The sequence below is a fragment of the Ornithorhynchus anatinus genome, chromosome 5, assembly GCF_004115215.2.
Source record: "Ornithorhynchus anatinus isolate Pmale09 chromosome 5, mOrnAna1.pri.v4, whole genome shotgun sequence".
Classification (NCBI taxonomy): Eukaryota; Metazoa; Chordata; class Mammalia; order Monotremata; family Ornithorhynchidae; genus Ornithorhynchus; species Ornithorhynchus anatinus.
This window is the reverse complement of record NC_041732.1, coordinates 17,632,482-17,653,833: the sequence shown is the minus strand read 5'-3', so window position 1 is coordinate 17,653,833 and position 21,352 is coordinate 17,632,482. Positions and strand designations below refer to the sequence as shown.

At 51.2% G+C, this 21,352-nt stretch overlaps 1 protein-coding gene across 1 annotated transcript; it reads left to right on the top strand.

The window, feature by feature from the left end:
• The first annotated feature begins 109 nt into the window (after nucleotides 1-109).
• Nucleotides 110-21,120, top strand: WHAMM (WASP homolog associated with actin, golgi membranes and microtubules). Its single transcript, XM_039912194.1, has 11 exons — nucleotides 110-298; nucleotides 368-691; nucleotides 2,698-2,871; nucleotides 4,583-4,733; nucleotides 4,950-5,119; nucleotides 11,055-11,220; nucleotides 11,408-11,595; nucleotides 16,223-16,309; nucleotides 16,912-17,007; nucleotides 18,762-19,188; nucleotides 20,689-21,120. Exons 1-11 carry the CDS (start codon nucleotides 134-136, stop codon nucleotides 20,982-20,984), a joined length of 2,244 nt encoding a protein of 747 aa, XP_039768128.1. The 5' UTR covers nucleotides 110-133; the 3' UTR covers nucleotides 20,985-21,120.
• Nucleotides 21,121-21,352: the final 232 nt, after the last annotated feature.

Genomic DNA, 21,352 nt, shown 5'->3' with positions numbered 1-21,352 from the left:
AGAGCTCACCTCCTGGCCCCGCCCCTTCCAACCGCGGTCCCGCCCCTCCGGCCCCGGCCCCCCGCCCCCGGCGGCCGCCGCGCCTCCTCCGTGGGGGGCGGGAGGGGGGGGTGCGCGCCGGGCCCCCGCCGCTATGGAGGCGGAGGAGCGTGCGGACAGCCTGGAGGGCTGGGTGTCGGTGCGGGAGCGGCCCTTCGACGCCGACCCCCGGCCGCCCCGCCTGCGCTTCCTGGTGTGGTGGAGCCCGCAGGCCGGCCGCTTCGCCGTCACCTGCCCCTCCCGGGGCCCGCCGCCCGCCGCCCGGGGCCCGCCGCCCGCCGCCCGGGGCCCGCCGCCCGCCTCCCGCCTCCCGCCTCCCGGCCGGGCGGGGCTGCTGTCGGTGGCGGCGCTGCGGGGCCTGCACGGCCTGCTGCTGGGCCTGTGGCCGCGGCCGGAGCCGCGCCTCCCCGCGCTGCCCGCGGGGCTGGGGACGGGCCCGGCCGGGCCGGAGGAGCTGCGGCCGCTGTGCCGGGAGCTGGAGGGCTACCTCGCCGCCGCCGCCGCCGCCTGCGGCCCGGACCTGCTGCTCGACGCGCTCTTCCCCGCCGAGGACCCCGCCGACCGGGAGCCGGCCTACTTCGAGCCGCCCGACGAGCTCCGGAGGAGGACCCTGCGGGGCCGGCTGGACGCCGCCCGGGGACGCCTGCGAGCGGTGGGTGGGCCGCCCCCCTCTCCCGCCGCCCCCGACCCCCCGCTCTTCCTCCCGGCCGCCGGGGGGGCGTCCGGCCCAGCTCTCGCCTCGGCCCCTCTGGGCCTTCGTCCTAACTCGCCTGATGGCCTCCCGTGATCATCATCACCTGGGTACCGGTCAAGCGCTTACTCTGTGCCCAGCGCTGTGCCCGGCGCCGGGGGAGGTCCAGGGTCCTCAGGCCGGCCCACGGGGGGCTCACGGTCTTCACCCCCGTTTGACAGGTGGGACCGAGGCCCGGAGAAGTGACTTGCTCACGGTCACACGGCTGACAGGCGGCGGAGCCGGGATTCGAACCCACGACCTCCGACTCCCGAGCCCCGGCTCTTTCCGCCGGGCCACGCGGCTCCCCCTTGCTACGTGCCAGGCGTCGGCGGACGGGCACGTTGGCTTGGACGCGGCCCCTGTCCCACTTGGGGCTCGGCTCCTCTGAGCCCCCCCCCCTTTCTAAAGGTGAGGTGACTGAGGCCCGGGGAAGGCGAGCGACTCGCCCGAGGTCGCCCGGCAGACGCGGCGTGGGCTCGGTCGTGGGTTCTCACCCCCGCCCCGCCGCCGGTCGGCCGGGTGACTTTGGGGCGGGTCGCCCGGCTTCTCTGGGCCTCGGCGACCTCGTCGGTAAAATGGGGCCGCGAGCCCCTCGTGGCACCGCCTGAGGGCCCGGCCTCTCTCCCGGCGCTCAGAGCGGCGCTCGGCCCAAAGTAAGCGCTTAACGGATGCCGTCGTCGCGAGCCGGGAGGACAACCCGTGACCATCCGGAGGCCCGTGCTCCATCCGCTAGACCGTGCCGCTTAGATACGTGTTGAGAGCTTGCTCATTCACCTCCGCAGACTCGCACTCTGAGCCTTACTGGGATTGACCATCGTCAGGGGCAGGAACCCTGTCTGTCATTCGCTGGTAGTCTCCCAAGTGCTTAGGACAGTGCTCTCCCCACATTAAGCACTCAGTAAGTACCCTTGACCCCGCGAGGCTGTGGCAGGGGACTTTCCTGGAAATGGAATCGAAGAGCTGAGAGCTTCTCCTTCATCTTGAGCAATTTTAAACAGCTCCGCTACGTGGGCCCGTTCCACCGGGGAATTATGTGGCCGAGGGCGAGCCGTTAGGAATTTTACCTTGAAGACTGATCCCTCTCCCCGTGATCCCGTTTCCTTTCCACTTCCACCCTCTTCTCTCTCGCTCCCCCCCCCCCCCCACATCGGTTTCAAAGTTCAGCCCTTCAGAGCCGCAGCAGGTGCTTGGGGTTTTGGGTGGGTTGGTTGGTTTTTTGGGGGGGGGGGTTTGTAAAGAAGGGTGCGGCTTCCAAAACCCCGAATTTCTTTTCTGTTTGAAAAAAAACGGACACGTTCCCAGACGGATTAATGACTAGTTGTTGGCTTACTGTGGACGCCGAAAGGCCCGGCCCGTCAGATGTAACTTGCAGTAATTAATGTCTCTGGCCCCTGCTCTTTGATCAGCGCCTTAGGAATAGTAATCGTGGTTACTTGTTAAGCGCTTACAATGCACCGAGCTCTGTTCTGAACGCTGGGGTAGACGCAAGGTAATCAGGTTGGACACAGTCCCAGTCCCACATAATAATAATGATAATAGTGTTGGTATTGGTTAAGCGCTTACTATGTGCCGAGCACTATTCTAAGCGCTGGGGGAGATATGGGGTAATCAGTTTGTCCCACAAGAGGCTCCCGGCCTTCATCCCCCTTTTCCAGATGAGGTAACCGAGGGCCAGAGAAGAGACGTGACTTGCCCCAGGTCCCACAGGAGACGAGTGGCGGTCGGAATTAGAACCCAGGTCCTTCCCCATGCCGGGCCCCGTCTCTAGTAACCGGGCCGCGCCGAACGCTGCCCCTAGCTTTAGCCACCGTCGCGCGTTACGGCGCCGCGTCGGAGGCTACGCCCCGCCCCCGACGTGCCTCGGGCTCCGCCTCCGCTCCCCTCGGGGTGTCCCGTCATCTCTTCGGTGACCTCCCGTCTCCCAGGTCCTGCAGATCCACGGCGCTGCGGAAACGTTGGTGACTCTCCTGAAGGTCTACGAGGAAGAAGATGAAGCTTACCGGGAGCTGGTTTCCCAGGCAGCGGACCTCTACCACTATCTACTACGACCCTTCAGGGACATGAGGGAGCTCGCGACCTTCTACAAGCTGGAGATTTTGGTACCGAAGATAATTAGTAATTGTGGCATATGTTAATCGTGGTGCTTATTGAGGGCCAGGCCCCGTACTAAGGGCCGGGGTGGACAGGAGCGAATCAAGGTTGGACACAGAGGGCTCACAGTCGTAATCCCCATTTCACAGCTGAGGTGGCCGAGGTGCCGTGTTAATCGTAACAACTGCTGACGGAATGTGTTAAGTGCTCACCGTGTGCCGAGCACTGTACTGAGCACCGGGGTAGAATCGAGAAAATCAGGTTGGACTCAGTCCCTGTTCCACACAGGGCTCACAGTCTTCATTCGCCTTTTCCCGGTGAGGGCAATGAGGCCCAGAGAAGTGAAGCGACTTGCCCAGGGTCACACAACAGACAAGCAGCGGAGCCGGGATTAGAACCCGGGTCCTTCTAACTCCCAGGCTCGGGCTCTTTCCACTAGGCCAGGCGGCTACCCGCTCCGGGGTGTTAGCTTCGAAGCGGTCTAGTCAGTCGTATTTTTCGAGCGCTTACTGTGCGCGGAGCACTGGACTGAGCGCTGGGGAGAGGACAGTACGACAATAGACCGACCCGGTCCCTGCCCGTGACAGAGTCGTCCGGCGACCACGTTCAAAGCCCTCGGCGCCCTGGTCTGCTGCCAGTGAACGTTGACCAGTGCCGTTAAAATTACTGTGGAAAATCAGGGAAAACCAACCAGACTTTCCCACTGGGGGTGACCTAATTCATGTCGGCCATTTCCTGCCCCTTTGTGTTTGAGAGTGGATGTAGTGTGATTGTCGCTGCTGCTGCTGACCTCAAGTGCCTTTCCTCACATGTTCTTTTCATTTCCTCCTTGAGCTCGCTTTCGGTTTTGGTTTCCAAAAGGCAACTCCGTCTTGGGGGTAAACACAGAAGACAAAGGTGAGACTTCAGAATGGGGCCCGGGCGCTTAGCTCTCCCGTGTTAGAGGTTTCGGTCTCCTGCGTGGATTTTAATTTAGCCCTCGGGTCTGAAGCCTTTTTAAGAATAACCGCTCTCCGGATGGGACTGACATTCTCCTGACGTTTCCCTGGGTTTTGTTTTTCTATTGTCCTTCCCAATCAAGCGATGGTATTTACTGAGCGCTTACCGTATACAGAGCACTGTACTCACCGCTTGGAAGAGGACAGTCCTACCGAATTAGCAGACACATGACCTGCCCGTAATGAGTCTAGAGGGGCAGACGGATATTAATGTAAATAAATCATTTAGGACGTACAATCTAAAGATCTGTCCATAAGGGCGGTGGGGGAGGGGTGGGGCAAATATCACAGGTCACAAATCCACCTGTTGAATCCTTGCGTTCGTTCAGTCGGATTTAGCGAGCGCTGTCTGTGTGCAGGTCGCGGCACTGAGTGCTTGAGGGAGTACAGTAGGACCGTAAACAGACACATTCCTTGCCCACCACAAGCTCCCAGTCCAGTTGGATTCATCCCGTCTGGCTGGGCACCTGCAAAGTCAAACTCTGAACCTGACTGGAGGAAGGGAATTTAGCAGGCTGGGAAAGCTCTGAAAAGGAAATCGAGGATCTCTATTTAAATAGCTTTCTCTTTACCACCCTCTTCAAAAGAATGCAGCATGGCCCAGTGGCTAGAGCCCGGTCCCGGGAGTCAGGAGAACCTGGCTCCTGCTGCCGGCTCCGCCGCTTGCCTGCTCCGCCGCTTGCCTGCTGTGCGTGATCCTGAATCTGGCTTCGTCCCGCAGAAGTCTTTGAAGACGGAGGAGTTGGGCCCGAGGAGAAGAGCGGAGTTGAAGAAGGAGGCCGAAAACTGGAGACTGCGGGCCGAGGAGGCCGTGACCTCCATTCAAGAGATCACCGTGGATTACTTCAAAGAAACCGTCAAGGCTCTGGCAGGTAAGCACGTAGACTGGAAGTTCGATATGGGCAGGGAATGTGTCTGTTTATCGTGGTACGGTATTCTCCCAAGTGCTCAGTCGGGTGCTCTGCACGCAGTAAGCGCTCACTAAATACAGTCAACTGACAGGTCGTGGGACCCTTCTTGACTCCAGGCTCTCTTGGAGACATGGCTGTTGACCTTGCTGTCATTTTGCCTCCCCCTACCCTGGGCAGCAATGCAGAAACAGATGGAAGAAGATGGAAAGAGATTTGGGTCGGCCTCTTGGGCCTCAGCTACCCCTCGTCTGGAAAAAGTGAAGCTTATGTCTGCTCAAGAGACCCTCCAGCTGATGAGAGCCAAGGAACTGTGTGCCAATCAGAAGAGGGCCGACATTCGGAAAAAAGTAAGACTTGGCCCAAAAGGAGCGTGCGGATCATGACTGGATTAGCACATTTCTCCCCGGCGCTCACATACTTCTTTTTTTTTTAAAAAAAAAAAAATGCTGATCCCGCCTCTGCCACTTGTCAGCTGTGTGCCTTGGGGCAAGTCACTGAACTTCTCTGTGCCTCAGTGACCTCATCTGTAAAATGGAGATGAAGACTGTGAGCCCCACATGGGACAACATGATGAACTAGTAATAATAATAATATAATAATGTTGGTATTTGTTAAGCGCTTACTCTGTGCCGAGCACTGTTCTAAGCACTGGGGTAGATACAGGGTAATCAGGTTGTCCCACATGCAGTCTTCATCCCCATTTTACAGATGAGGTCACTGAGGCACAGTGAAGTGACTTGCCCAAAGTCACACAGCTGACAGGTGGCAAAGCCGGGATTAGAAACCATGCCCTCTGACTCCTAAACCCATGCTCTTTCCGCTGAGCCACGCTTGTATCTGCCTCAGTGCTTAGAACAGTGCTTGGCACGAAGTAAGCACTTAACAAATGCCATTTTTTAAATTATTATTACTTACCATGTGTCCTAAACTAATCACGTTGGACACAGTCCCTATCCCACATGGGGATCAACAGTCTTTATCCCGTTTTCACATATGAGGTAACTGACTCCCGGAGAAGTGAAGTGACTTTTTTATGGTATTTGTTTAACACTTACTATGTGCCAGGCACTGTACTAAGCCCTGGGGTAGAGGCAAGCTAATAAGGTTGGGCACAATCCCTGACCCACGTGGGGCTCAACAGCCTTAATCCCCATTTTACACCTGAGGTAACTGAATTTTTTTAAAATATAGTATTTGTTAAGCACTTGCTATGTTCCATTCATTCATTCAATTCATTCAGTTAACTTTATTGAAAGCTTAACGTGTGCAGAGCACTGTACTAAGAGCTTGGAAAGTCCAATTCGGCAACAAATAGAGACAATCCCTACCCAACGGGCTCATAGTCTAGAAGCGGGGAGACAGACAACAAAACAAGTGAAGAGGCATCAATAGCATCAATATAAATAAATAGAATTATAGATGTATATACATCATTAATAGAATAAATAGAAAGATATGTGCCTATATACCCAAGTGCTGCGGGGCTGGGAGGGGGATAGAGCAGAGGGAGGGAGTAGGGGTGATGGGGAGGGGAGGGGGAGGAGAGGGAAAGGGGGGGGGGCTCAGTCTGGGAAGGCTTTCTGGAGGAGGTGAGCTCTCAGTAGGGCTTTGAAGGGGGGAAGAGGGTTAATTAGTTTGGCGGATGTGAGGAGGGAGGACATTCCAGGCCAGCGGGAGGACGTGGGCCAGGGGTCGATGGCGGGACAGGTGAGAGCGAGCCCCAGTGAGGAGGTTAGCGGCGGCAGAGGAGCGGAGTGTGCGGGCTGGGATGTAGAAGGAGAGGAGGGGGGTGAGGTAGCAGGGGGCAAGGGGTTGGAGAACTTTGAAGCCAATAGTGAGTTTTTGCTTGATACGGAGGTTGATGGGTTGATGGGAGACTTTGGAGGAATGGGGTGACATGCCCAGAGCATTTCTGTAGAAAGATAATGCGGGCAGCAGAGTGAAGTTTAGACTGAAGTGGGAAGAGACAGGAGGATGGGAGATCAGAAAGGAGGCTGATGCAGTCATCCCGTCGGGATGGGATGAGTGACAGTACTTACAAGGTAGCGGTTTGGATGGAGAGGAAAGGGCGGATCTTGGCGATATTGTGAAGGTGGGACCGGTAGGTTTTGGTGGCGGATCGGATGGGTGGGGTGAGTGAGAGAACAGAGTCAAGGATGACACCGAGGTTGCGGGCTCGTGAGACGGGAAGGATGGTGGTGCCGTCCACAGTGACGGGAAAGTCGGGGAGAGGACAGGCACTGTACTAAGGGCTGGGGGAGATATGAGCGATTCAGGTTGGATACGGTCCCTATCCGCCATAGGGCTTACAGTCTTAATCATCATTTTGCACATGAGGTAACTGAGGCCCAGAGAAGCGAAGTGACTTGCCCCAAGTCACCCGGCAGACACGTGGTAGAGCCAGGATTAGAACTCAGGTCCTTTTGACTTCCAGACCTGTGTTCTATCCACTAGACCGTGCTGCTTCTCTTGCTTTATTGAAAAGGATTGGGTTTTGCATCATTCCTTGGCCTCGGGCATCTTTAGAGCTAAGCCCATTTTCGTTTTTTACCCAATAATAATTGTGGTATGTGTTAAGTGCTTACTTTGCCCCAGGCACTGTACTAAGCACTGGAGTAGATAGAAGCTAATCTGTTTGGACGCAGTCCCTGTCCCACATCGGGCTCACAGTTTTCATCATGGGAGGTAACCTAGGCCCGTAGAAATGAAACGACTTGACCAAAATCACCCAGCAGATACGAGGCGGAGCCGGGATTAGAACCTAGGTCTTTCTGACTCCTGGACCCGTGCTCTATCCACTGTTCTCGGCTACTAGAGGTTGACCCCAGGGAAAGGGGCTGCCTCTCTTTTTTAGTGTCTGCCCGATATCGTTGTATCTCACTCTAGTCACATTCTGGTCAATCCTGGGTTCTGTGGGGTGGGAGTAAGGGATTACTCCTCTGAGGGAAGAAAAAAAGAATGAACCTCACCGTTGGCCTTGTTGAACCTTGCACCCTCTTATTTACCGTTTTTTTTTGTTTTTATCATCGTATTAGTTGTGCTTACTATGTACCAGGCACTATACTAAGCACTTAATACAAGCTAACCAGGTTGGACACAGTCCCTATCCCACCTAGGGCTCACAGTCCTCAGCCCCATTTTACACACGAGGCCCGGAGAAGCGAAGTGACTTGATCCAGGTCATCCAGCAGACGCGGGGCGGAGCCGAATTAGAACCCAGGTGCTCCTCACTCCCAGGCCCGGGCTTTAGCCACTGGGCCACGCTGCTTCTCTTGCTTTATTAGAAAGGATTGGGTTTTGCATTGTTCCTTGGCCTTAGGCATCTTCAGAGCTGACAACATTTGTAATTTTTAATGAGGTACAGGATGAAGAGGGCTTTCGCTTTGGACTGGAGTGTAATGGGGAGATTGATTGATTCATTCAAATGTATTTATTGAGCACTTACAGTGTGCAGAGCACTAAACTAAGTGCTTAATTGATTGATTGAGAAGCTCAGAAGCAAGGTGTACGTTCAAAGCAGTGTGCTTAGTGGATAGAGCACGGACCTGGGAGTCAAAAGGACCTGGGTTCTGAAACAGCTCCACTACGTGTTTGTTTTGTGGTCTTGGGCAAATCACTTCACTTCTCTGGACCTCAGGTATCTCATCTGTAAAATGGGGATCAAGACTGTGAGCCCCATGGGAACAGGGACTGTGTCCATCCTCATTTGCTGGTATCCACCCCAGCGCTTAGTACGGTGCCTGGCACAGAGTGAGTGCTTAAGTACTATAATTATAGTAATAATAATAATAATGATGGCATTTGTTAAGCTCATACTATGTGCCAAGCACTGTTCTAAGTACCAGGTAGATACAAGGTAATCGGGGTGTCCCACGTGGGGCTCACGGGCTTCATCCCCATTTTACAGATGAGGGAACTGAAGCACAGAGAAGTGAAGTGACTTGCCCAAGGTCATCCAGCTGACAAGTGGCAGAGGCGGGATTAGAACCCATGGCCTCTGACTCCCAAGCCCGAGCTCTTTCCAATGAACCACGCTGCTTCTCAATTATGATTTCTCTGTGGCTCGGTTCCCTCATCTGTAAAACGGGGATTAAGACTTTGAGCCCCATATGGGACATGGACTGTGTTCGACCTGATTAAAACAGTTCTTGGCATATAGTAAGTGCTTAATAAGTTCCGTAATAATAATAATTATTTAATTATAATTATTATTTATAATAATGTATGATTATATATTATATTATGTTGTAATATAGTATACCATATAATGGCATAATATAATAATGTAATAGCTACCATAACCATAACAATGATATAATAATGTAGAGTATGATAAAATATAATATGCTATATCATGGCATAATATAATAATGTAATACAGCTACCATAATAATAACAATGACATAATATAATATACTCTATAATGGCATAATATACTGTAATAACAATTATTATGTAATATATGGTAATGTGTTATATTTTAATATAGTATTATTATTGGTGATCATAATAATAATGCCAGAGAGAGTAAGCTCAAGTGTGGAGAACATTTAGAGCAGTCTGATCATGCGACCTCTCAAAACGTCTAGCCACTATTTGTGCCACGAGGTGTTTCTTGGTCATGGGTGCCAGAACAGCCGTGGTTTGTTCCTGGCCCTTTTTCCCTTTTAATGAACGGATGTTTTCATTTAAAACACCCCTCGGAGACAACGTCTGACTCCGGCTCGACTCCCAGCTTCTGCAGCCTCTGTAGGCAACGATGGATTGCGTTGAAGAGTTGTTGCTCTTTTTTCAATTTTGAATTTCCTAAAGAGTTGCAACAAGGGGTCTGTTGCGTGAGGCAGGAAGCGTGTTAAGCACCATGATTTTCTGCGTGTCCTCCGTGTCATCATAAGCCCTTTATGTCGGGGGATTGAGATTTGAGCCCCATGTGGGACAGGGACTGTGTCCAGCCTGACTAGCTTATATCTACCCCAGCACTTAGGACAGCGCTTAGGAAGAGAAGCGCAGCTGTATCCAACAAGAGACAGAGTTGGGGAGCGGGAGGCGGAGGGAAGGGGAGACTCATATCCTCCTACAGAGAGAGGGAGCACAAGGAACTCCAAAAGAGGCAAACACAGAGACGCGGCACCGTGGCTTAGTGGCTAGAACCCGGGGCTGGGAGTCGGAAGGACCTGGGTTCTCATCCTGGCTCCACCACTGGTTGGCTGTGTGACCCTGGCCAAGTCACTTCACTTCTCTGGGCTTCGGTTCCCCTATCTATAAAATGGGGATGAGGTCTGGGAGCCCACGTGGGGCAGGGACTGTGTTCTACCTGATTAGCTTGTATCTACCCCAGTGATTTGTAGAGTGTCTGGCACAGAGTTGAGCACTAAACAAATGCGATCCTTATTATTGTTGTTATTCTCGGTATCTCGGATACCACAATGGGGGTTAGGTTTGTGAGCCCCCTGTGGGGCTGTGAGCCATCAGATTGGACCTGGCTTTAACCACATGTCTCGGACCTTGGGCAAAAACGGCTTCCCAGTGTCCCGTGTCCTCAAGACATCCTAGAAATACATGCCCCGGAAGCACGAGAAACTCCCGGGTAGTTACGAATCTCCCCTTCCCCCGAAGCACGGGACAGCCGGAAACAGTCTTGCCTCACCTCTGCCAACCTTTGCTCGTCAGTTGGATTTGACGGATCACTGCCAACTGTCTGTATCCACCGGCCTCATTGAGTTCATCCAGCAAAGCTTCCTTTTTCCATGTTTGGGGTTTTTTTCTTTCTTTAATGATATTTGAAAAATGCTTACTCTGTGCCAGGCACTGTACTGAGCGCCGGGGTAGATACAAGCGAATAGGGTCCCTGTCCCCCATAGGGCTCCCAGTCTTAATTCCCATTTTACAGGTGAGGGAACTGAGGCACGGAGAAGTGAAATGACCTGCCCAAGGTCGCACAGCAGACCAACGGCAGAGCCGGGATGAGGCCCCGGGTCCTTCTGACGCCCGGGCTCTATCCACCAGGCCTCGCTGCTTCCCTTTGGTAAAGAGTACCAAGATATTAGGCGTCAACTCCCCGTTAGTTTTCATTCTCCTCAAACTATCTGGGCCAGGAGCCTCAAGGGAAATCTTCATAAACGTGACCCCCTGAGGCCAAGAACTGTGGGTTTTTTTCTGCTTTTCCCTCTGCTGGGGCTAGGGGTGTGATGAAATAGCGGGTCCATCTTCTTGAACAGCCCTGCAATTCAGTAATTGTTTCCCCTGACTCGCGTTCCGTTGTTCCTCTTCCCCACCGGTAAGATGAAAAGCCTCTCCGAGCAAGAGAGATCCGTGGACGCAGTAGATGAACTGGAAATCCAGTATTATGAAGCTCAGCTGGAGTCATACAAAGTACAGTTTGAGATACTGAAATACGAAGAGCGGCTGCTCGTTCTACAGTTGGAGACTGTAAGGAGACTACTAAAGGGTAAGAGAATGCATTTATTTTCAGCGTTTAAAAAAACGCCTCCAGCCAGAGAGCCAAAAAACCGTGCGAGTCCTAAAATCACCTGCCCCACTCCTAAACGCCTGCCCCGCAGTAAGTTCTACGGTCTTTAAGCGTTTTAACTTGTAGGAAACTTTCTAGTTTTCTAAAATCCCGACTACGTTTCTAGAGAAACAGGACGAAGTTGTATATTATGATACATGTGAGAACCCCGAGGAGCTTAAAGGGCTTGATCAGACAGTGGACCAGCAGAACTCCCAGAATCCGGAATGGAAGAAACTTAATCTGCAGTTGCGGCAGCTGGAATCCAAACGGGGAATTATCTGTTCAAGAAGAGCCTATCTCAGGAACAAAAAAGTAAATGTGACTCTGAGCTCTGTCATCCTCTCCTCCTCCTCTTCCTCCTCCTCCTCCCTTGGGATGTTCCCTCGATCCGGGGACGGTGGGTTTGAAAAGAGCGTTTTTGGCAGGATGGCACGCTGGAAGTTTAGTTAAATAGAATTTTGACTTTCCTCCTCAGGGGGCTGGGGTGAGGGGGCATAAGATATTCAGGCTCCCTAATCATTTACTTACAAGTTCAGTTCTAAAGGAGAGCTGAGAATTGGTCTTTTGGGTTGGAGCCGGGGAAAACATTTTTATCATCTTATTCCCTATGAAGAACCAGGTAAAGGTCTCTTCTGTGATTTCAGAGGATCGGAGAACAGAAAGCTAAGGGAAAATAAAACCCCGACTTTCTTAGGTAGTCCTCGAGTCCCGTGTCTTGGACTTCAGAGAAATTCTTTCTGACGTCCCATGTTCTCACAGGATCTTAGAAATTAATGGCCTGGAAGCATACCAGAATCTCCCCTTCTCCCAACCCGCAGGACGGCGGGAACATTCGTTCGGTGGTTCATTCAGTCGTATTTTTTGAACACCTAACTGTGTGCAAAGCACTGTACTAAATACGTGAGAGAGTACAGTCTGGCAGTACAACCCTTTGCTCTTCCATTGGATTTGATGGCCTACCTTTATCCCGTGTTTCTCTACTTACAACGTTAATAGTAATGATGTTGACTGGAAGCCTGCTGAATCCATGGCACTGTACTGAACACTTGGGAAAGCCTGGGAGTCAGAAGGACTCGGGTTCTAATTCTGGCTCTGTCACTGGTCTACTGGGTGACCTTGGGCAAGCCGCTTCACTTCTCTGAGCCTCAGTGACCTCATCTGGAAAATGGGGATGAAGGCCGCAGGCTCCATGGGGGACAGGGACTGTGTCCAACCTGATTAGCTTGTATCCATCCCAGTGCTTAGTACGGTGCCTGGCAACATAGTAAGCGCTTAACAAATACCATTAAAAAAATGACCATCGCTCCTTCAGGGCTCAGGGCCCAGGTTTGGGGGTCAAAAATGACGCAAGACCCATTCCCTCCCCTCAGGGAGCTTTTACTTTAATGGAGAAGACAGGCGTAAAGATTTACCATCAGTGGAATACGAATCAATAAGTGGAATTCCCTGCTTCCTCACTATGAACCCGTTGTGGGCAGGGAATATCACTGTTTATTGTTGTATTGTACTTTCCCAGTCGCTTAGTACGGTGCTCTGCACATAGTAAGCTCTTAATAAATATGATTGAATGAATGAATGAATGTTCAGTTGATCGTGTATAGTTACACAAGTTCCAAGGACATGCACACATAATGTACATAAGTGTGTAGGGGCTATAAAGCAGAGCAAACAGGATTATTCTGATTTTCATCATTAATGACACTAGCAGTAATTCTGTGGGTTTGAATCCATCATCCATCATTAGGAGAAGCATCCTGGCCTAATGGGTAGAGCACAGGCCTGGCAGGAGAAGCAGTGTGGCTTTAGTGGGTAGAGCACGGGCCTGGGAGTCAGAAGGTCCTGGGTTCTAACCCCAGCTTTGCCACATGTTTGCTCTGTGACCTTGGACAAGTCACTTCACTTCTCTGGATCCAAGTTCCCGCATCTGGAAAATGAGGATTAAGAGTGTGAGCCTATGTGGGATAGGGACTGGGTCCAACCGGACTACCTTGTATCTACCCTAGTGCTTAGAACAGTGCTTGGTCCATAATAAGCGCTTAACAAGTACCATTATTATTATTATTATTGTTAAGGACTTGGGTTCTAATCCTAGCTCCGCCTCTTGTCTGCTGAGTGAACTGGGTGAGTCACTTCACTTCTCTGGGCCTCAGTTCCCTTATCTGTAAAATGGGGATGAAAACTGTCAACCCTAAGGGGGACACAGACTGTGGCCGACCTGATTAGCTTGTATCTACCCCAGCACTGAGTACAGTGCCTGGCACATAGTAAATACTGAACAAATACTGTTTTGTTTTTTTTTAAAGCATCAGATTTATTTTCCTAAGTACTTTTGGCAACTAATACGTCGCTTCATCCTCAGTCCACCCCTGAAAGGCTGAGGTGATTCTCCGCATTTTTCAAAACAGGGCCGTTCCGATCCACTGACCCCACAGCCTTTGAGCTGGATACCTCTGAAATCCCATTTTCTGACCCTAACCCTCCTAGCCCAACTCCTCCCCCACACCCCACTGCCCCCGAAATAGTCCTTTCTCTGTGCTCCCCCTGAAAACAGACCTTTCCCTGCGTAGACGTCTGTGATGGCTGACCACCTCCACTTAGCCCAGTTCATCGGGTCCCACTCAGACACCCTGCCCAACCTGCCCATCTCGAGGCCTAAATCCACCCAGCCAAATCTGCCAAACCCAAAACTCCCTCATGGACCACCGCCCCCATCCCTCTGTCGATCTCATTCCCCCAAACCTGGGCCCTGAGCCCTGAAAGAACGATGGGGGTGAATTTCCTGGCTCCCCTCCGACTTAGTCAATCATATTTTTTGAGCATTTACTGTGTGCAGATCACTGTACTGAGCACTCGAGAGAGGGCAATACAACAGTAAACAGACACAGTCCCTTCCCACAGTGACCTTACAGTCTAGAGGGGGAGACAGACATTAAAAGAAATTTAAAAATCACAGATTTGGACATAAGCACTGATAGGCTGGGAAGGGGGATGAATAAAGGGAGCAAATCAGGGTGACACAGAAGGGAGCGGGAGATGAGGAAAGAGGGGCCTAGGCAGGGAAGGCTTCGTGGAGGAGATGGGCCGTCGATAAGGCTTTGAATCCCGGGAGAGTCACTGTATGTAGGATATGAAGAAGGAGGGCATTGCGGGCCATAGGCAGGACGTGGGCGAGAGGTCAGAGCCGAGATAGGAGAGATGGAGGTACAGTGAGAAGGTTGCCATTAGAGGAGGGAAGTGTGCGGCCTGAGTTGTAGTTGGAGAGTAGCCAGGTGAGGCAGGAGCAAGGTGACTGAGGGTTTAAAACCAACAGTGAGGAGTTTCTATTTGTTGTGGAGGTGAATGGGCAACCACTGGAGGTTCTTGAGGAGTGGAGAAACATGGACAGAACGTCATCCTCACCGGCTTTAACTCCACCCTCTCCACCGTGTACAAACTTTTGCCCCTATTTCCCTTCCCACCCTGACTGTCGTCCTCAGCTGCTCACTCTAATCGCTACTTCCCCTCCACTGTCAAACCCCCCCACAGATTTTTTCCTGTCCCAAGAAAATCCCCTTTGGCCCTGCTTACACCCTCCAGTTCTCTCTCCATCCTCCCATTTCTGTCAGACTCCTTGGATGGGTTCTGGCCACCCATATCTGTAATTATTTCCACATCGGTATTTTGATTAACGACCGTCTCCCTCTCTAGACTCTAAGCTCTGTTTCTTCATAGCTCAGTTGTTTTTTTCTTTCCTTCTTTTAGTACCTGTCTCCCTTACTAGATTATCGCCTTGATGGGGACGATCAGGTCTACCAACCCTGTTATACCATAAGAATAAGAATAATAATGATACTATGATAATTATGGTACTTGTTAAGCTCTTACTATGTGCCAAGCGTTGTTCTGAGATAGATAGAAGTTAATCAGGTTGGACACAGTCTCTGTCCCACTTTGGGCTCATACTCTTAATGCCCATTTTTACAGGTGAAAAATGAAGTGACTTGCCCAAGGTGACACAGACAAGTGGTAGAGCTGGGATTATAGCCCATGACCTGCTGACTCACAGGCCTTTGCTCTATCGACTGTAATAATGTTGGTATTTGTTAAGCGCTTACTATGTGCAGAGCACTGTTCTAAGCGCTGGGGTAAACACAGGGGAATCAGGTTGTCCCACATGGGGCTCACAGTCTTAATCCCCATTTTACAGATGAGAGAACTGAGGCACAGAGAAGTGAAGTGACTTGCCCACAGTCACACAGCTGACAAGTGGCAGAGCTGGGATTCGAACTCATGAGCCCTGACTCCAAAGCCCGTGCTCTTTCCACTGCGCACCATGATTGTGCCATGGTGCTTCTGTAATTATGTCCATATCTGTAATTTATATTAATTCATTTTAATTTATATTAGTCTTCCCCTTTAGCTATAAGGTCTGTTTCCTCATAGCTGTAGTTTTTGGTGGCTGGTTTTTTGGGTTTTTTTTATTTTTTAGTACCTGTGACCCTCACTAGATTGTCATCTCCTTGCAGGGAGGATCAGGTCTACTAAGTCTGTTATACCATAATAATAATAATGATACTTGTTGAGCTCTTTCTCTGTGCCAAGCACTGTTCTAAGCACTGAGGCAGATACAAGTTAATCAGGTTGGACTCGTCCCTGCCCATATTGGGCTCAGACTCTTAATGCCCATTTTTTTGCAGGTGAGGTAACTCAGGTACAGACAAGTGAAGCGACTTGCCCAAGGTCACACAGACGAGTGGTGGGTGGAGCCGGGATAAGAACCCATGACCTTCTGACTCCCAGGCTCATGCTTTATCCACTGCACCCCCATCCCAATGGTTTAGTACAGTGGTTGGCCCACATTAGGGGCTCAAAAAGTGCTGATTAATAGTTATAGTACCTGGCCCTCGGTCATTTCGAGGGGAAATAAAGATTGCTGTGATTTGATTTTTCCGCCCCCCAGGATCAATGTGAAGAAAGCCATCAGCTCAAAGTGAGGCAGGCCCAAGAGAGTCACAAACACTTCCTTCGGCATCATGGCATTCAACTGGTAAGTGAGCACCTACCAAAACCTTAAAACTGGAGAAGCAGCGTGGCCTAGTGGATAGAGCCCCGGGCCCCAGCAGTCAGAAGGACCTGGGTTCTAATCCTGGCTCTGCCACTTGTCTGCTCTGTGGCCTTGGGCAAGTCAGTTCATTTCTCTGTGCCTCAGTTATCTCATCTGTAAATAGACTATGTCCTACCGATTTCCTTGGATCCACCCCAGCGCTTAGTATAATGCCTAGTGCATAGTAAGCGCTTAAATACCAAAATGACAGTGCCTGGCACAGAGTAAGCGCTTAACAAGTCTCATAATTATTATCATTATTCTTTGGGCTTCCGTTACCTCAAATGTAAAATGGGGACTGTGTCCAACCTAGCATTTAGAATAGTTCCTGACACATAGTTAAGTGCTTAATAAATACCATTATTATTATTATTATAATCATTATTATTATTATTGTAAGCACTTAACAAATACAATTTTTAAAAAATCCCTGGCCAGTTCCAGTAGCAATCCTGCTTCCTTCCCACTGGGTCTTCCGTAAGGGAGGGATGAGGTGAGGGAACTATGACTCGGAAGATAGACAGCTTACATCTGTTTGAATACAGAAGCGTGACAAGAAGAAAGAGGAGGAGAGAGAGAAAAGAGAGTGGATTAACCAGGAATACCAGAAAACGCTGCAGCGACTGAAAACCTTCAGAGAGGTCAGAGCACTTTTATGCTTTCTAAAGAACAGTCGGAGATGGCCTGGATTTACAAAAGTTAAGAAGTTCTGAGGTCAAAAAGATGTCCTCCTCCTTGGGGCCAGCATTGTGTTATTTGTTAAATACCTACTCTGTGCCAAGCACAGAGTACTCAGTTTGTATCTTAGAACAACCCTTGACACGTAAGGAGAAGCAGTGTGGTCTAGTGGATAGACCGGGGGCCTGAGAGTCAGAAGGACCTGGGTTCTAATCCCGGAAGTATAAGATGGGGGTGGGGGTCACGTTTATTAAGATTTCTCTAGGTTCCTGGTTTGAAGAGAATGAAAACTAAGGGGGAGTTGATCCCTGATAGCTGAGTAATCTTTACAAAAGGGAAGCAGCGTGGCCTAATGGATAGAGCTAGGGCCTGTAGTCAGAAAGACCTGGGTTCTAGTCCCAGCTCCGCCACTTGCCTGCTGTGTGACCTTGGACGAGTCGCTACATTTTTCTGGGCCTCAGTGAACTCATATGGAAAATGGGGATTAAGACCGTGAGCCCCATGTGGGACGGGGACCGGGTACGTCCTGATTAGCTTAGAACAGCACTTGACACGTAGTAAGCGCGTAAGAAATACCGTCATTGAGAATCCTGTTCATGTCCCACTAGTCAGTCACTTTGATGATTTAGGAATTCTTCAAAATGACCACCAGGAAGCAGTGTGGCCCAGAGGAAGGCCCATAAGAGCCCCAGGATCCGAGTTCTAGTTCCTGAGCTGCCACGGACCCGCCGAGTGTCCTTGGCAAAGTCACCTAACCTCTCTGTGCTTCTGGTTCTTCATTTCATTCATTCATTCAATAGTATTTATTGAGCGCTTACTATGTGCAGAGCACTGTACTAAGCGCTTGGGATGAACAAGTCGGCAACAGATAGAGACAGTCCCTGCCGTTTGACGGGCTTACAGTCTAATCATTTGTAAAATGAGCATCAGACGCCTGCTCTCTCTCTCTCGCTTCCCAGCAGGGAACTCGTTGTGGGCAGGGAATGTGTCCGTTCATTGTTCTGTTGTCGTCTCTCAAACGCTTAGTACAGTGCTCTGCACACAGTAAGTGCTCAATAAATAGGACTGAATGGATCAGGAAGAGTGTGCCAGTAATCTGCTCAAACCCTTAGTACACTGTTAGCACTTAATAAATTCTCTCATTATTGTCATCATCATCATCATCAGTCAGTCATATTTAGTGAACGCTTCCTGTGGGCAGAGCACTGTACTAAGTGCTTGGGACAGAACAGAATAATAATAAACGGACACGTTCTCTGCCCACCACGAGCTTACGGTCTAGATGTCGATCATCATCATCCTACAAGCACGACTATCCTATGTGGAGGGAGACTGTTGTAGTTTCATTGGTGACACTGCAGGAATATTACAAGGAGAAGCAGCGTGGCTTAGTGGCTGGAGCCCGAGCCTGGGAGTCAGAAGGACGCCTCCAGCTCCACCTCTTGCCTGCTGTGGGACCTTGGACAAGTCACTTCACTTCTCTGGTTCTCGGTTCCCTCTCCTGTATAATGGGATTAAGATTGTGAGCCGTGTGTGGGACAGAGACTTGTCCAACCCTCATAGCTTGTATCTACCCCAGCGCTTAATACAGTGCCTAGCACATAACGCTTAACAAATACCACAGTCATTATTATTCGTATTATTGATAAGAATAATGAAGCATAGGAAGGGAAGCTGTGTGAGCACCCAGCTCTTGACCCTGATTATCCCTTTTCAGAAACGCTCGGCACGCTCGGGGCAGAAAGCCTCCGGTTCCGATCCAGTGGGGCCCTCTCCTCACCTCGACGACTCCCCACCGACCGTCTCGGCGGACGCTCAGCCTCTGTCCCTAATCTTCCTGTCTCCTGGGCTAGAGAAGAGCCCTCCCTCAGACAAGGGCCAAAGCGGGAGAGGTCAAGGAGGCTCCGAGGGCCTCCCTGAACAGACGTTGGCTCCGACGGGGGAGCCAGGGGAGGAAGTGAAGACCCCCCAGGCATCCCCGCTTTTAACCCCTCCGGCTTCTCCATCTCCTTCCGCCCCCCCACCACCTCCACCGCCTCCTCTCCCAGTTCATCCACCCCCTCCCTTCTGGGAGCCAACCAAAGTTGGGGAGAAGCCCTTCTCTGCGGACAAATTCCGGGATCCCCCCAGAAGCCGCTGTTCAGGTAAAAGGGAGGGACTTTTTCTTGGGTGGGGAGGCGGGGAGTGGGTTATGGTATATGTTAAGCTCTTGTTATGTGCCAGGCACTGTTTTAGCACTAGGGTAGGTACAAGGTAATCAGGTTGGACACAGTCCCTGTCCCTCATGGGACTCAGGATCTTCATCCCTATTTTACAAGCGAGGAAATTGAGGCCCAGAGAAGTGAAATGACTTGCCCCAAGTCACAGAGCAGGCAAGTGGGAGAGCCGGGCTTAGAACCCAGGTCCTTCAGACTTCCAGGCCCGGCCTGTATCCGTATGCCGTGATGCTTCTCGAGGCACCGTTCCACGGCCCCAAGCCTGGACAGATTCATGTTCTTCTGTGAACCCGTCACCCAGACCTTAGTTGTTTTAATGTCAGACACCTTAAATTAATTTATTGTCCCCTTCTGTTAAGAAAAACGAACAGCGTTCCAGCTTGGCAAACAACTGTGGCTTCGGTAACTTTTTCCTTAATAATAAAACAAGTCACACATGTTCTCCCCAGTGAGAAAAGTTGGGGGTACAGTAATAATAATAATTATAGTATATGTTAAACCCTATGTACCAGGCTCTGTTCTAAGCGCTGAGGTATATACAAGATAATCGGGTTGGATGCAATCTCTGTCCCACGTGGGGCTAACAGTCTTCACCCCCATTTTACAGGTGAGGGAACTGAAGTCCATTAAGTGAAGTGATTGGCCCAAGATCCCACAGCAGACAAGTGGCGAGGCCGGATTTAGAACCCAAGTCCTTCTGACTCCCAGGCCTGTGCCCTATCCACTAAGCCACGCTGTTTCCTTAAATTATTTTCACTTTTATTAAGAAAAATGAAGAGCGTTCCAGCTTGAAAACCGACCATTGGCTTCGATCACTTTTCAAGTTTGGGGTACAGTAGGGGGGACCGAGCATTTTAAGCTAGAAGTCACCCCTCCTCGTGCCAGCATTTGGAAATGTGAGGCTCTGGAGCGGCTTTCTATTTCCGTCACCGGTCATTGCCTAGGTAGAATTAATCGGTGGTATTTGAGCACTTACTGGGAACAGAGCACCATAGTAAACACTTAAGAAGGTACAATACAATAAAGTTGATAGACACGATCCTTGCCCCTTAGAAGCTTACAGTCTTGAAGAAGAATGCCCCGCTGCTTCTCACAATGTTCTGCCTTTTCTCTAGGCCCTGCTACTTTTCACTGGTCCCTACTGCTTTTCCCTAGGCCCCCCCACCTCTCACTAGGCCCTGACGCTTCCAATTAGGCTCCGCTGCTTCTCTCTAGGCCCCAACGCTTCACATTAGGCCCTGATGCTTTTTCCTAGGCCTAGCTCCTTCTTACTAAGCCCCGACACGTCTCTCTAGGCCCCGCCGCTTCTCCTTAGCCCTAGCTGCTTCTCACTGGGCCCTGCCGTCTCTCACTAGGCTCCGCCGCTTCAGTGAGTGCAGTGGATGGACTGACTGATAGGCAGAAATCCCCCTCCCGTATCTGTTTCAGGATTGATGGATGAGGTTCTGGCCTCCTTGAAGCAGGGCAACTCCGGCCTCCGCCACGTGGAGCCGCCCCACCCTCCAGGTCCGGGCACCTCGGGCCAGGATGACCTCCTTGCCGCCATCAGGAGAGGAGTTAAATTGAGGAGAGTCACCCCAGGCCCCGCCCGGGAGGCCAAGGCATCCAACAGCGAGCTCGAGAGGAGCATCAAGGCGGCCATGAGGAGGATCAAGAAGGTGTCCGCAGACTCCGAAGAGGAGGACGACGGGGAGCAGAACAGCGGGGGAGAGTGGGACGGCTAGCCCGGGAGGTTGGGCCGGAGGATTGACTTTCCTAGCGACTTCTGTGTACCTGTTCAGAGAGGAGAGCGGGGCTCTGGTGGGAGAATGGAGTGGAAGTTGCTTTGGTCGTGGTCAAAATAGAGTGTGTATGTGTGTGTGTGTTCCTCGCACTCTCGTCATAGGGAAACCAAAGATCTGGTTCTAGAAGGGCAGTTTTGGGGGTGGTTTTAATGATATTTGTTAGGCACTTTGTGCTAGGCACCATACTAGGCACTGGAATAGATACAAGCTAGTCTGGTTGGACCCAGACTCTGTCCCACAGTCTTAATCCCCATTTTACAGATGAGGGAACTGAGGCGCAGGGAAGGGAAGTGACTTGTCTGATATGG

Excerpts from the sequence above, each read along its gene's own strand:
- WHAMM (XM_039912194.1), top strand. The coding sequence starts at position 134 with ATGGAGGCGGAGGAGCGTGCGGACAGCCTGGAGGGCTGGGTGTCGGTG. Across the intron at positions 299-367 it reads CCCGGGGCCCGCCGCCCGCC|GGGCTGCTGTCGGTGGCGGC; the intron begins GCCCGGGGCCCG and ends CCCGGCCGGGCG. Across the intron at positions 16,310-16,911 it reads GGCATCATGGCATTCAACTG|AAGCGTGACAAGAAGAAAGA; the intron begins GTAAGTGAGCAC and ends GTTTGAATACAG.